Source organism: Dicentrarchus labrax, unplaced genomic scaffold (assembly GCF_905237075.1).
Source record: "Dicentrarchus labrax unplaced genomic scaffold, dlabrax2021, whole genome shotgun sequence".
NCBI lineage: Eukaryota > Metazoa > Chordata > Actinopteri > Moronidae > Dicentrarchus > Dicentrarchus labrax.
Window position 1 is genome coordinate 16,220,246 of NW_026136705.1, and position 13,700 is coordinate 16,233,945.

The window sequence follows — 13,700 nt, forward strand, 5'->3', positions numbered from 1 at the left end:
TGTCAAAAAAGTGGGGTGTCTAATAGCTGCTGGAGATGGGCTGGGTGAACTTGACCGTAATGGCAATGACAACAACAACAACAACAACAACAACAACAACAACAACAACAACAATCACAATGTTGCAGATGTTCACCCAGATGCTCAGGCTGATGTGGCAATCGACCAGCACACTGCACAACAAGAACCAACCAAGCGTGGTGGATTGAGGCGGCGTCCTTGGGAGGAGGAGGATGAGGAGGATGAGGAGGATGAGGAAGAGGAGGGTAAATGTAAAAGATTTTGGTGGTGGGATGAATTTGCCGACAGTGACTCGGACAGCTACTCTGAAGACAGTGATGAGGAAGATGAAGTCGCAGAAGAAGAGGGGGACCCACTTCCTGTGGCAACTAGGAAGAGGCAAAGAGATGAGGAAGAAGATGATGAAGAAGATGCTAGAAGCACCAAAAAATCAAGACAGTAACACCATCACATTCCACCTGTCAGCGAATGTAAAGCCTCCTCCACACCATCCTCCCTGACACCAACATGACATGTTCAGCTTCACCCCAGCCTGTTTGATACAAAGCTGTGTAGCTTTGTATCGAGATCTTGATACAGGTTTAAAGCACAGTAACGCAGACAGTCACCACTACCATCTCACCACCAGCTCACTCTTGGCATCCGTCTTTGAGCCTCGCTGTGCTTGTGGAGCCTAGACTTCCCGATTGCCAAAGGGCAGACACAATTGTTCCATCCTCATCCTTAACACAGGAGCACCCTCATGGTGGGAACTGTTGGGTCTCTGTAAATATTTTTATAAGGAATACGGTCTAGACCTGCTCTATTGGAATGAATTGGTGCTATACAAATAAAAGTGAATAAAACTGTATTGAAAAGTTAACTGTAAATTAATGTTATTTTACTCAGAGTTAGTTAGTAACCATCAGGGCCCCTCGGCTTTAGAACGATCTGCCTGAGGAGACAAGGTTTGCAGAATCAGTGACCTGACCTAGACTTTACTTTGTTCTGTTTTATTTATTTGTTTAGTTATTTATTTACATTTTATTTTATGGCCCATATTCTGCTCTTATTATTGTATTTTAAAATTCATTATTTTATATTTAATTGTATTTTGTGTATCATGGCCATCATTTTGCTTTGTCTGTCAAAGCACTTTGTAAACTCATTAAGTTTATTATTATTATTATTATTATTATTATTATTATTATTATTATTATTATTAAGTACTGTATGTGCACTAGAAGCACTGAAACTAAATTATGTTCCTCATAGCTTAAACTTGAAGGAAATTCCTTTATCTTTTTATATTTACTGGGAAAGAAACAACTCACCCTGTCAAAGTTCATCTCTCCTGACACACTCATTGGGTCGCACCCTCTCAACTAAAACTCTGACCTTGGTGTCACTGAAATTATTGTGACTTAAGTCTGTGAATGAATGAGCAACAGTTACATATTAAAGTGCTCTCATAAACGTGTAAGCTCTAAACTGAGCTCATCCCACATTCACTCCTTAAATGTCGCCACAAGGGTAAAGTGCACTTGCTTTCAATGTAAAGGGAAAACAGATTCATTTTACAATCACAGCCCGCTGAACAGGTACTTTTCTAAAGTCATTGCAGCTGGAAGAGAAAGCTGAATTCAATTTAAATTGTCTAGACCAGCTTCAGTGCATTGAATTTCTCAAGGGGAATATCTATACGCCATGGAGGAATCCCTCAACGCTACCATTGACCCAGCTTGTTTACAAGAGCCCCCGCTGGCTATCGACGTGATCAAGCGTAAGTGACCCACTTTACCACATCCTGCTCACTGATAATGTTTTCTTATCTGAGCTAATGACATTAACAGTTCACTTGTAAATGTCAGGCCTCTTAATGTGTGTCTTGAATGTACCAGATGATAATGGTTTCTTCTTTGATAATTTATTTGCCTCTGTTCCTAAATATAACAATGTTGCACCAGGTAAAAATAAATAGTTTGCATGAACTTAAAAGTACACAGTCATAGATGTATAGTAAGAGTCAAATGTGTTTGTGCTACAGTAGGAACAACACAATACTTTTTTTTTGTTGAAATACTCACATTGCCTCTCATTCAAATTATCTTTTAAAAAAAAAGCTGCATTCCTCACCTATTTTAAAGGTCCACTGTGTGACATTTAGGAGGATCTATTGGCAGAAATTGAATATAATATAGCTTATTTGATTTAATGTATAATCACTTAAAAATAAGAATTGCTGTGGTTTTGCTAACTTTAGAATGAGCCATTTTTACAGACACCACGTGTTGCCTTCCGTAAAGACCGCCAAGTTAAACTGCCATGTTTCTACGGTAGCCCAGAATGGACAAAGAAAACACTGGCTGTAGATAGGGCCTTTTGCATGTAAATTTACCACTAGATGCCACTAAATCCTACACACTGTATCCAAAGCAGAATCCATTGTGTGCTGTTGTTTGAGATGTCTTTTACATATTTCATACATATTTCTTTTAGATTTCTTTTTTCTAATGTATATATATGTTTTTATACTGTATATGTATTGTAGTATGTAATAATCCTAACTTCTCTCTCTCTCTCTCTCTCTCTCTCTCTCCCTCTTACTGTTTTATATCAGAGCTAGATGTGTTTGATTTTTGCCTGTACTCCATGCTCACCTTCATGTCCTGCATCTCCCTGCTGCTGTACCTGGAGCTGTGCATCTTTATTTATAAAAAGCTGCCCTACCCCAAGAAGACGACCATCGTTTGGATAAATGGTGCAGCACCTGTAAGCATTCAGGCCTAATTTTATGTTATAATACGCTGCTGATTCTAAAACCAATAGAAATATAATCATTATCAACCACTTTATTTATGGAATGAACAACTCAGCAACTCTGGTAAAAGGCTCTTTGAAATACAACATAAAATCTGATTGAAACAGAGAAAATGGAACATAAAAAACAAACCATTATTACGTTTTTTATGCACTGTATTGCATTTATCTCATTCAGGTCATTGCCACCATGTCTTGTTTTGGGATGTGGATCCCGAGGGCAGTCATGATCACGGACATGACGTCTAACTGGTGCGTTTTCACTCAACTACACCGAACTTTATTGTCAGACCAACATTGTCCTCATAAAACACATTACAAAGAACGTTATTCTTAATGTTAAAAGTAAAGTCAATACATGTCAGTCCAATAATGTAGTTGTTGTGCAGCTGGAGTTTTGACCTTGTCATTTCTCCATGGAAGTAGGTGGAGTTGAAATCTCTACTCTGCTTCTTAATCTAACATAGTTTCTTCCTTTGAGATTTCTAAAAGCTGACATGTGCTGCTGGGGTATCTGTCCATATTCTAGCATACCTGATAATGAGATCAGTTAAACCACCAACCATGTTATTTTAGTCTTGGCCAGAGAAGTGCCATTAATGCCCTATGGGAGCTGTTGTTATATGCAAACAAAATAATCTGCATTTACGGATGTTATCTCTCATCTGGATTTCAGACAGTAACAACTACCATCACAATGTTAGCCTGTTATCTAATAGCTGTGACCGGTAGCTATGTCTCATTTTACAGTAAACTCACCACTACTGATGTCATGTTTGACATATCGGCTTCCGGGTTATAATAAAAATCTATATCTTCCTTTATTATAGTTCCCCCCATATAACTTTATTTAATTCCAACGTATCTAATTATTAATTAGCTCAGCAGACTCATTGCCTTTGAAACAGCCAGGCTGTCATTGTAAATAAGGCTGAACAAAATGCAACTTGCTGAAAAGAACCCTACGTACGTGTAGTTTTGGTTGGACAAATCATTACAAGCGTAAGTTACAAAATGACTACAGAGTAAACGTAATAAAAGCCATGACAGTTTAAAAGCTTACTTGTTGATTACTGTATAGTTAAACCACTTGTCATGAATCATTACATACACAAAGGTCATGCCACATACAACATGCCTTCAACTCCAATAAAATGCAAGGAATCTTTATGGGATTTTGCCACCTGCAGTGATAACTTTTATGCACTTTCTGTGTACAGTACAGTTTGTTTAACAGCTGGGTCAAAATCCTATATCCTTGTTAGTGGTTTTGGTTTGTTCTCACGTGTCAGAAGTGTGTTTTTCTGTAATAAATGAATAAATGAGATACAACATTTGTAATTTGGTTCACTTGCTGAAAAAGGTCAAAAATAACATCACATTCTGTATAAATAAAGTTGAGTACTCCAAAGTGATTTTTGAGAATAATATGTACCTGCTCTCTATAAACCGACCTAAATGACTTCTCTTTCTCTGTGTAGTTATTTTGCAGTCGTGGTGTATAAGGTCTTGGTTCTGATAATCGAGGAGTTTGGGGGCAGCAGTGATTTTCTGAAGCGATTTTCTGGTGAAACCTTTAGGATCAACGTTGGACCCTGCTGCTGCTGCTGTGTCTGTTTACCCCGCGTGCCCATGTCACGGTACAAACCTTTTCTATATACAGTCTGGATACTAATGGTCTGGCTCTAAAAACTCAAGCCTGTGTTCTTTAATGCTCATAAATTCAGATCCATTTAATCCTGTTCTATATTCTTTATACTCCTTCTGTATTGACTGCACATTGTCTTATGGTGGTGTACATTTCTAATGTGGCTCTTTCTTTGGATGGGATCATTCAGACGATTGTTATTCTGGCTGAAGTTGGGAGCTCTTCAGTATGCAATCCTAAAGACAGTTCTCTCTGTCCTTGCCATAGTGTTGTGGACAAACGGCAACTTTGATCTCTCTGATGTAAGTGTTTGAAATGCTTCACTATACATATCTGACTGTGCTGAAAATTAAATGAACATGACAGGAAATTATCAAGATATTTCTTTGCTTCTCTTTCAGCTTGAGATCACTGGTACAGCCATTTGGATTAACCCATTCATTGGCGTTCTCACAATCATCTCCCTTTGGCCTGTTGCTATTATCTTCATGAACACTAACAGCTTTCTGCGCAGTATCAAGATTGTACCTAAGTATGCCATGTATCAAGTGAGTAAACATGGGGAAACCTCTTTGTACGCTTTGACATGAAAAATAGCAGCATTTGCTATTCTGTGTAGAATTTTTAAATCAATAAGTTGTTTCACTGCAAATTTAGTCCCAAATTGTGTCAAATTGTTTTACGGCTTGATTTATGTCTCAAAATGATGAAAAATTCTGATGTTTTTACTATACAATTAAGTATATCTTCCTTTTATGACATTTTGTGCGCTCTTCTTAAGTTTCCTACCACAGCAAATAAAGGAGTGAAAGTATTGTGGAGAGATCTCTGCCAACATGTTATAATATAAATAAAGTGACAGTGTTTATGGGAAATATAGTTTAGAGAAACATAAGCACTAAAAAGCACTACAGATTTTTTGAGATGTTACACAGTGCACCTTTAACTGTATGTATACCTGATCAGGCATTGCCTTTCTCTGTAGCTAGTACTTGTACTGAGTCAGCTGCAGACATCTATCATTAACATCCTGGCCTTGGATGGAACCATCGCCTGTGCTCCGCCCTTCTCTTCTCAAGCTCGTGGATCCAGTAAGAAACACCTCTGAATGTCTTTCTGCATGCACTGCTTATGTGTGCAGTGAAATAATCCATCTCTTTCTCTCTCTCTGTCCTGCAGTGCTCAGTCAGCAGATGATGATCATGGAGATGTTCATCATCACTCTGGTCAACCGGTGTTTGTACCGTCGTATATATGACAAACTTCCCTCTGAGGCACATGACAACGACCAGAATGCCAAAGTTGCCGTGCAGGCAGCTCTCGTGGAGCATGACGTTTAAAAAACAGACAATGACAGAGTGGATGTCAACACTGCTCTTTAATGATGATCTTCAGACACACATAGTTTGTACATGTATTACATTTTGTAATAATAATGTAATAATGTAACAGTTTTTTTCCCTTATATTACAGCATTCTGTAATGTAAGGGAAGAGAACTACTTGGGTGACTTTTAGCCTATTTTTTGTACTTTTCACACAGCACTCACTGACATTTGTCAATATCTGTATTCTGTAGATAACAGGTAACGTAAAGGGTTGGTTCACCCAAATTACTACTTTCGAACCAAGAAATAGTCCCTCTAAAGACTGCCCACAGTGAGGTGTATGGGTTATCCAGAGTAAACAGGACATTGATTCTGGAAAGAGATGCTGGCTGTTGATTTGTTTCCATGTTTTTCCATGTTTGGAGCAGCACAAATTAGAGACAGATATCTCAAAAACATGTGGAAATGAATCAACACTATCTGATAGGTAGTATTTTTCCCGTTTTGATTTGGGTGAATTAACCCTTTAAAGGAACAGACATTTTACAGCATGCACTTATTACGTTTCTTGCTGTATATGCAGTATAGCTTTCTCTACATAAGAATCCATCTTTACATAGAATTTAATTACATGTGTACCTGTTTAGCCAATACATCTATGATAATCCTTCTTTCCTTTATAACAAGTATATTCATTGGAATCATATTTATCATCAATATAGTGATAACTTCAATTTAGCCTAAAATAGTTTATATGTGTAGCTATATATATACATATATATATATATTTAGCCTATATATTATGTGAGTCTCAGCAGACGTGGATGTAAACTGCAACTTGACTGGTTGGTGGAAGTATACAACCACAGAGCAGTAATTGTAGTTTCAGCTTTTAACTGATATCTGGATCAGAGGAACAGAGCCTTCCTACAAAATACAGATTTTACAAACAACTGTAACAGCATACTGTATATTTGCCGACTGGCAAAGTGATCTTTTGGACTGGTAATGTGTAGGTTTATGAATATTTGTGTGTGGAAGAACAAGATATTTACATTTTCTTAGAAAACAAAAATAATAACACCTATTTATTTGTGTTAATGCATGTTTGTGTGTGTGAGAAAAATAGACCACGGTCATCATAGTAATGGTTATTTAGGCTGAGCTGTGGAGATGTTAAAATGAGTCCTGCAAGGACATCTGATGTATTTTTTTGTAGAAAAAGTGGACAGTAAATACTGACACAGCACTTAGTTGGCTATGTATGTACTGTATGTATTCATTACAGTGCCCAGGTTTATGTATTAACCTATACTGAGTATTTAAGCACAAAACATAAATGCATTTAATAAAAAGGATTTATTCTCTCTTTTGTTCACTGAGAAGCAAGAAGGTATTTGTAACATTTTTAATTTAGTTTAAATTAAATTTTAGTGTGAATCTCATGTCAATCACCTCTCCTGCAATCATTTATGCCCCCCTGTAAAAACAGACCAGTACTTATTTCTTCATCCTCTACAGCTGTGTACCAGTGCGACTGTACCCTTAAACCTCATACTGTGTCTTAAAGCAGCCTGGAAAAGATTTGTTAAAAGATTGTCGACCTACTTACACTACTCAGACTTATTTGGGCCAAGGAATGCCTGTGGATGAGACAGCAGCTTTATTTTCAGACTTTGTGCACTTTTTACAGCCATATGAAGCCAAACTATGCCACATGTTGTTTCTTCCGCAACCACAAGAGGCCATGCTTGTTCCACCCCATCCACCCCTCATTCATTAACCTGGTAATAAAAAACTAGTTGCCTCACATGAATAATTTATAAAAAAAAACAAAAAACAGTTCAGTTCAACCCAAACAAAAGGTTTACATTTCAAAACAATATAGACAGCAAGTTTCTGGGTAAACTACTATTACACATGCTTATTTTAAAAGGAATAAATAAATCCACCTATAAATGCTTGTGCCAAGCAAGCAGAATATCCATTAAACTGATAACACTTATCTTTATCTACTAACGAGATGCTCAGATGATCAGGCCATTTATGTGGTATTTATTCCTATATACTGGCAAATAAGATTCCAAACAATGTTTTGTCACATCAGTCACCTGAAGTGTGAAAATAAATAATAGCTTGAGCACTGTGTCAATTAGAGGATTGCATATAATGTGATTCATCTCAGCTTCTACTGCATGTTGGAATTCTAAGGGGAAATGCTCAAATTAAAACAATAATGACAAAAGCAGATAATAGGATAGATCGTATAAACACTACCAAATATAGTTACATTTCTTCCCCTGTCCTGTTTTCCTTTTTTCCTTTTAAATAAAATCTATTCATTCACTCCTGATTATGTAATCATTCTCAATGGCTCGATTGTCTTCAGGACTGTTTTTGACTCTGTTAAGATGTTCAAAAGGTCACACACTTAATCGTTTTTAATTTGATTTTATGACAGTAATAGCTACATTCACACTTCACAGGAAGTATTACATTTGTTTTAATACACTTTATTAATAGGTGCTAAAATTATGCTTTCCAAAGTCATATGTGGATAGAAGAGGAAAATACTGTACAAATAGGCATATAGGTCAAAATGCTAATTATCTCCCAAACTAGAATTTAATAAATTGTTACACTAACTAGTTATAAAATTTTATGAGGTTATATAAAATATTTAACAGACGGGGATGAGTTACTGTAGGTTGCTGCGAAACAATAGCTGTGAATAAGACCCTAAAAATCTGATCTGTTCCATTAAAAGATTATTAGGCTGCATATAGAAGCACATTGCATTAATCTGGATGAAATGTTTATATAAAGCCAGATCATTCGGAATTCAAAATTTGGCCCTATTAATGGAGTATTTGTCTTTGCTGTTTATGTAAACAGAGTCATCAGACAGAGAGGAAGAGAGAGCTGCGTTCAGGGTGGGTTGATCACAGCCCCTGGCTCTGCATTGCTGACGAAAGCTGCTTAGCTCCTCAGTTGCTATGGCAACAAGGGAGTGCAGCCAGACAAAAACGAGGCAAAGGGGAGGGGCTTCCAAGGGAGAAATAGAGGAGAAAGGGCTGGATGGGAAAGATAGAAAGAGGGAGGGATACAGACAGCCGATAAAGAAACACACTGGAGCACCAGAGGTAAAGCAAGGCTACGGACACAGATAAAGATAACGTCTGGATATAAATGCTCACACTACTGACTGGGGAATAATAACCGCAGCAAGTGACAGAAGGATACAGAGAAAGGGGGAAACAGAGAGAAGATGGATGTACAAACGGATAACATGGACCCCCCGCCTTGTGAATCCCAGTCGAGTGGAAAAATCAGAAAAGGATTCAAGCTGTTTGGCAAACGCAAGCCAGGTAACATCTTTTCTATTCGAAGCAAAGGGGATGGAAACAACAAGTCACCTGTTAACAGGAGCAAAACCCAAGATGGATTATCGGAGACCACTGCACCAGATTCAGAGCCGGAGCCAGACAAGGAACAGGGACATGAGGTGAGTCAAGGAGAGAGGGAGCAGGCAGAGGAGGAGCAGCTTGGCGAAGATGGCGTTCTAGCTGCCGCCCATGCTCGCACCTCCATTTCTTCGGCAAGCTCAGCCAAGTCCCTCAGCTTCCTGTCGTTACTGAGGGGTGGCCGGAGAGGAGTAGGGGACCGCAGAGTCCACACCGTGTCCCAGCCAGTGGGTCGGCAACGTCGAGGGCTGAAGGGTCTCTTTGGCAATGTTATGTTCCGATCAAAGGATAAAGAGGAGAAGGAGGAAGCTCCTCCGAGCCCACTTCTCATGTCGTCCCGTGCCAACAGTGTGGAAATCATCAAAGAGGACCTCACCCTCACTCCCAAATCCCAGCCTCGCTCTCTGGACAGCCCAGAGACTGAGAGTTGTGAGCCCATCAGGAGCTTCACAACACAGGACAGTGCAGCCACGACCCCATCAGAGACTATAACACCCCAGGTGACAGCAGGCAATGTGAGTAGAACTAATGAGTATGTGCCGCCTTTACCCACCTCTGAACCACCCATGGTACCTGGTGATAGTAGCCTGAGCTGCTTGCTGGCAGACATCTCTTCTCTCCTGACCTTTGACTCAATCTCAGGGGGTGGAGACATCATGGCTGATGTAGAGGCAGAGTGGGGAAAAGCCAGCAGTGCCATCAGTGCTGCTGTGACTGAAGTCTCGCCATCATCCACATCTCTTTTCTCCAAACCCACCCCCTCCTTTCCATTGACTTCTACCTTTGTCAGCACGGCTGTTACGGCAAAACCCTCTCCTGTAGCTGTCCCCACAACAGCGTCGACCAAATCCTTTACCCCTCTGACAAAGACAACGCCATCCTCTTCTCCCGTTGCCAAGCCGAGTGCCATCATCACAACGTTGACCAAAACTTCCACTTTGACTACTAACTCAGTCAAACTGACTTCAGACTCTTCTAAAGCCGCTGAGACTTTTACCAGCGTTAAAATTAAATCAACTCCTACACCTATTGCAGGAAAACCTTCAACTACCCCTGTAACAACATCAAGCCTTCCAATAATGTCTTCCTTTTCGACGACAATTAAATCCACACCAAGTTCCACCTCCGCCCCTCCGAACACCCCGGCCACTGTAATCAAGGCTCCCTCAGTTAGTCCAACTCTTACCTCTACGGTCAGCAAGTTGGCTTCAGAGATTGCAGCGCCTACTCCAATGACTCCTCCAGTAAATAAATCTAGCCTTGTAGCTACTCCATCTCCTGCGCCAGCTAAACCTCCACCTGTCACCCATAGCCCTCCCGCCCCAGTAGCTTTTACTCAACCTCCACCTACCAAATTAGATTCAGCTAGCAATTTGAACCTGCAAACCTTCACTTCCTTCAAACCTTCCCTAAGTTCAGCTGCAGGAGAATATAAAGCCCCAGTGACAGTATCACCAGCCTGTACTGTTACAACCAAACCGTCCTCTTCACCGGTTATCCTCTCCAAGATGACAACGTTTCCCACATCAACTACAACCTCAAGCTCGGCATCTGTGGCCCTTTCGAAGCCTGTACTCACCTCTAGCCCACTGGACTTAAGTAAGACCCCTCCCTTCCTTGTAACTGTTCCACATCTTGGTTCTTCCTCTACCCCGACTGCCACAACTAAAACCCAATCCAGCCCTGCATCTGTCCCAACTCCACCTTTAACTTCTTCAGATAAGATTCCTCCCACAACTAAACCCACTCCTGCACCAGTCTCTTTAGACAAGATGCCCCCTACTCCCACGCCAATTTCAGCCCCTACCACTCATGCTGTTGTGTCTACAGCATCCCCAACACCTCCTGCTCTGGGTCAGATCCCTGTGTCTCAAGCTAAAGCCCCTTCTGCTCCTGCGCAAATCAAAATTTCTGTATCTAAAGAGCCGCCTGCCCCTGCTCAGATGCCAGTTTCTGCATCTAAATCCCCTCCTGCCCCCGCTCAAATCCCAGTTTCTGTGTGTAAAGAGCCCCCCACTCCTGCTCAAATTCAAGTTTCTCAATCTAAAACACCTCCTGCCCCTGCTAAGATCCCAGTTTCTCTAACTAAAGATCCTCCTGCACCTGTTTGTACCCCAATTTCTGTATCTAAAGAACCTCCTGTTCCAGCTCAGATCTCAGTTTCTGTATCTAAAGATCCTCCTGCTCCAGCTCAGATCCCAGTTTCTGTATCTAAAGATCCTCCTGCTCCTGCTCAGATCCCAGTTTCTGTATCTAAAGATCCTCCTGCTTCTGCTCAAATCCCAGTTTCTGTATCTAAAACTCCTCCTGCTCCTGCTCAGATCCCAGTTTCCGTATCTAAAGATCCTCCTGCTCCTGCTCAGATCCCAGTTTCTGTATCTAAAGATCGTCCTGCTCCTGCTGCTCCTGCTGCTCCTGCTGCTCCTGCTCATATCCCTGTTTCTGTATCTAAAGATCGCCCTACACCTGTTTGTATCCCAATTTCTGTATCTAAAGATCCTCCTGTACCTGCTCAGATCCCAGTTTCTGTATCTAAAGAACCTCCTACTCCTGCTCAGATCCCATTTCTTCAATCTAAAGCCCCTCTTGCACCTACCTCTGCCCCTGCCCATTACCCTGTCACTTCTGTTTCTTCTACCCCTGCACCATGCCCAAGTGAGGCCCCAGCCTCTGCTAGGATGAGAGGAAATGGACAGGCATCAGTGGATGGGCAACTAGCAAGTCCAAGTAGCACAGGTTTCCAGGGGGCCCAGACAGTGCCGTCCAAAACAGATGAACTACACAATGAATCACGAACAAGCCTCCAGGGCCCCTCAAGAGAAAAGAGGACAACACAAATAAAGCCATCAGGACTTAGCAAAATACCTGTAGTTGGAGGGGGGAGACCAGGTAAGCTACCCGTCCGGGAGAGTCAACATGTTGATGATGAAGCAAGAAGGGAACCACCTACCCCTGTGCTAGAAGAAGAGAGGCCCCATTTCAACTCACATGATGCAGGGAGCAAAGATAAAATCAGTGATGTTGGGGCAATTGTGCCCACCTCAAAACACACCCAGGAGGAGAGTCAGCACCCTCCACAGCCGAAAGTTCTCACCAGTTCACCGCGTGACTCAAAGATCCCTGTGAAGCATTGCGCACAGTCTCACACTGCCTCTCAAATCCCTCAAGCAAAAGAACCCCCTCGCACCAAGATACCCATGTCCAAGGTTCCTGTCCGCAGGGTTGGTAATAAACCTGCAGCTACGGGTGGCAGCACACAGATAAGAAAATGAAACAATGGACTGATCAATCAACAATACAGATTATGGCTTTGACTGCAATTTTTTTCCCAATATAACTACATGGCCACTCTTTTTTAATTCATATTTCTATACTATAACTGTCTTGGCTTGTCTCTCTGTCATCTCTTGGCTTCACTACATCATAAGTAACAGTAACAGAGTCAAGGAGGCTGACAGCACTCAAGCACAAAACCTCTCCACAGGGAGCCAAAGCAAAAAGCCTGGCTCTTTGGTGCTGAGCCAACTGGACATGCACTCAGGAAAGGTTCAGGGTCACACCTGAACACGCAGCAGCATCGGTTACTAAGGATAAGCAAGATTAAAGGTCTTCTGCGAACACAGTCACACACACAATATGGGCGAGTGCCTTTTTAAGGGTGCTTTTCCTACAGACTCTCAGAATTTGTTCAGTCTTTTCTACAGTACTTTTAACTTTTGTTACTCCCACTTTTTGTAGGAACCGTCAAATCTTTTTTGTCTTTCTTTCAAGCAAGTCTCTTTGATAATAACCAGTCCCTTTACGTATTTATTTATGCCAGGAGAAAAACTGCAGGAGCTCTATAAATTAATGCAAAACAACCAAATTTACATTCCACACCTATCTCTGGATGTATGTAGCAGAAAACGTGCCATTAATATTTGCACAAGATGTTGAACTGTACAGCGCCTGTGTGTCCGTCTGCTCATATGTAACCTGATCTGATCTCACTGTGAACTATGGGAGAGACTGGTTTTAAGGGAGGAATGGAAATAACTCCTTCCAATGAAATGGACAGTGGGCAGCAGCCATTATGAATGGCCCTGTGGACATTTGAATAAGACAGAGGATGCTGAGATGAGATCTCCAGCTCGTACACTGGCATATCCTTATCCTTACCCCACCAGATGAGAACAATATCTGTGTATAGTCTCATATATGTTGTTATGTTTACTATTTAATCAATAAAACAATATGAGTAATTAGCAAGATGAGATCTGTTTAAGTTGTCAAATGTATTTTATCTACTTTTCCAGATAAGAAATGTGACCACATACAGTTTAAAGGGATTTACTGTCTCTGTATTAGGAATACATCATCTTTTGAGTTCATCTTATGTGGAAGGAAATTACATAACTCTGTCATCTAGCTAAAAGCTACAGATCATAGTAAAGAGAAATGT

General features: G+C 40.8%; 2 protein-coding genes across 2 annotated transcripts; both read left to right on the forward strand.

Annotated features, from left to right (window-relative positions):
* The first annotated feature begins 1,520 nt into the window (after window positions 1–1,520).
* On the forward strand, window positions 1,521–5,998 carry LOC127364654 (organic solute transporter subunit alpha-like). The gene is made up of 8 exons (XM_051402338.1): window positions 1,521–1,783; window positions 2,621–2,772; window positions 2,999–3,072; window positions 4,302–4,460; window positions 4,659–4,770; window positions 4,870–5,016; window positions 5,454–5,559; window positions 5,648–5,998. Exons 1-8 carry the CDS (start codon window positions 1,708–1,710, stop codon window positions 5,806–5,808), a joined length of 987 nt encoding a protein of 328 aa, XP_051258298.1. The 5' UTR covers window positions 1,521–1,707; the 3' UTR covers window positions 5,809–5,998.
* A 2,875-nt stretch (window positions 5,999–8,873) lies between these two features.
* Window positions 8,874–13,512, forward strand: si:ch211-244c8.4 (APC membrane recruitment protein 2). Its single transcript, XM_051402320.1, has one exon. The coding sequence runs from the start codon at window positions 9,064–9,066 to the stop codon at window positions 12,529–12,531; it is 3,468 nt and encodes a 1,155-aa protein (XP_051258280.1). The 5' UTR covers window positions 8,874–9,063; the 3' UTR covers window positions 12,532–13,512.
* Window positions 13,513–13,700: the final 188 nt, after the last annotated feature.

What these genes read in the sequence shown, in the direction of transcription:
- LOC127364654 (XM_051402338.1), top strand. Translation starts at nt 1,708, where the DNA reads ATGGAGGAATCCCTCAACGCTACCATTGACCCAGCTTGTTTACAAGAG. An exon ending in GGCTATCGACGTGATCAAGC is followed by an intron (nt 1,784 to 2,620) that starts GTAAGTGACCCA and finishes GTTTTATATCAG; the next exon opens with AGCTAGATGTGTTTGATTTT. An exon ending in CTAAGTATGCCATGTATCAA is followed by an intron (nt 5,017 to 5,453) that starts GTGAGTAAACAT and finishes CTTTCTCTGTAG; the next exon opens with CTAGTACTTGTACTGAGTCA.
- si:ch211-244c8.4 (XM_051402320.1), top strand. Translation starts at nt 9,064, where the DNA reads ATGGATGTACAAACGGATAACATGGACCCCCCGCCTTGTGAATCCCAG.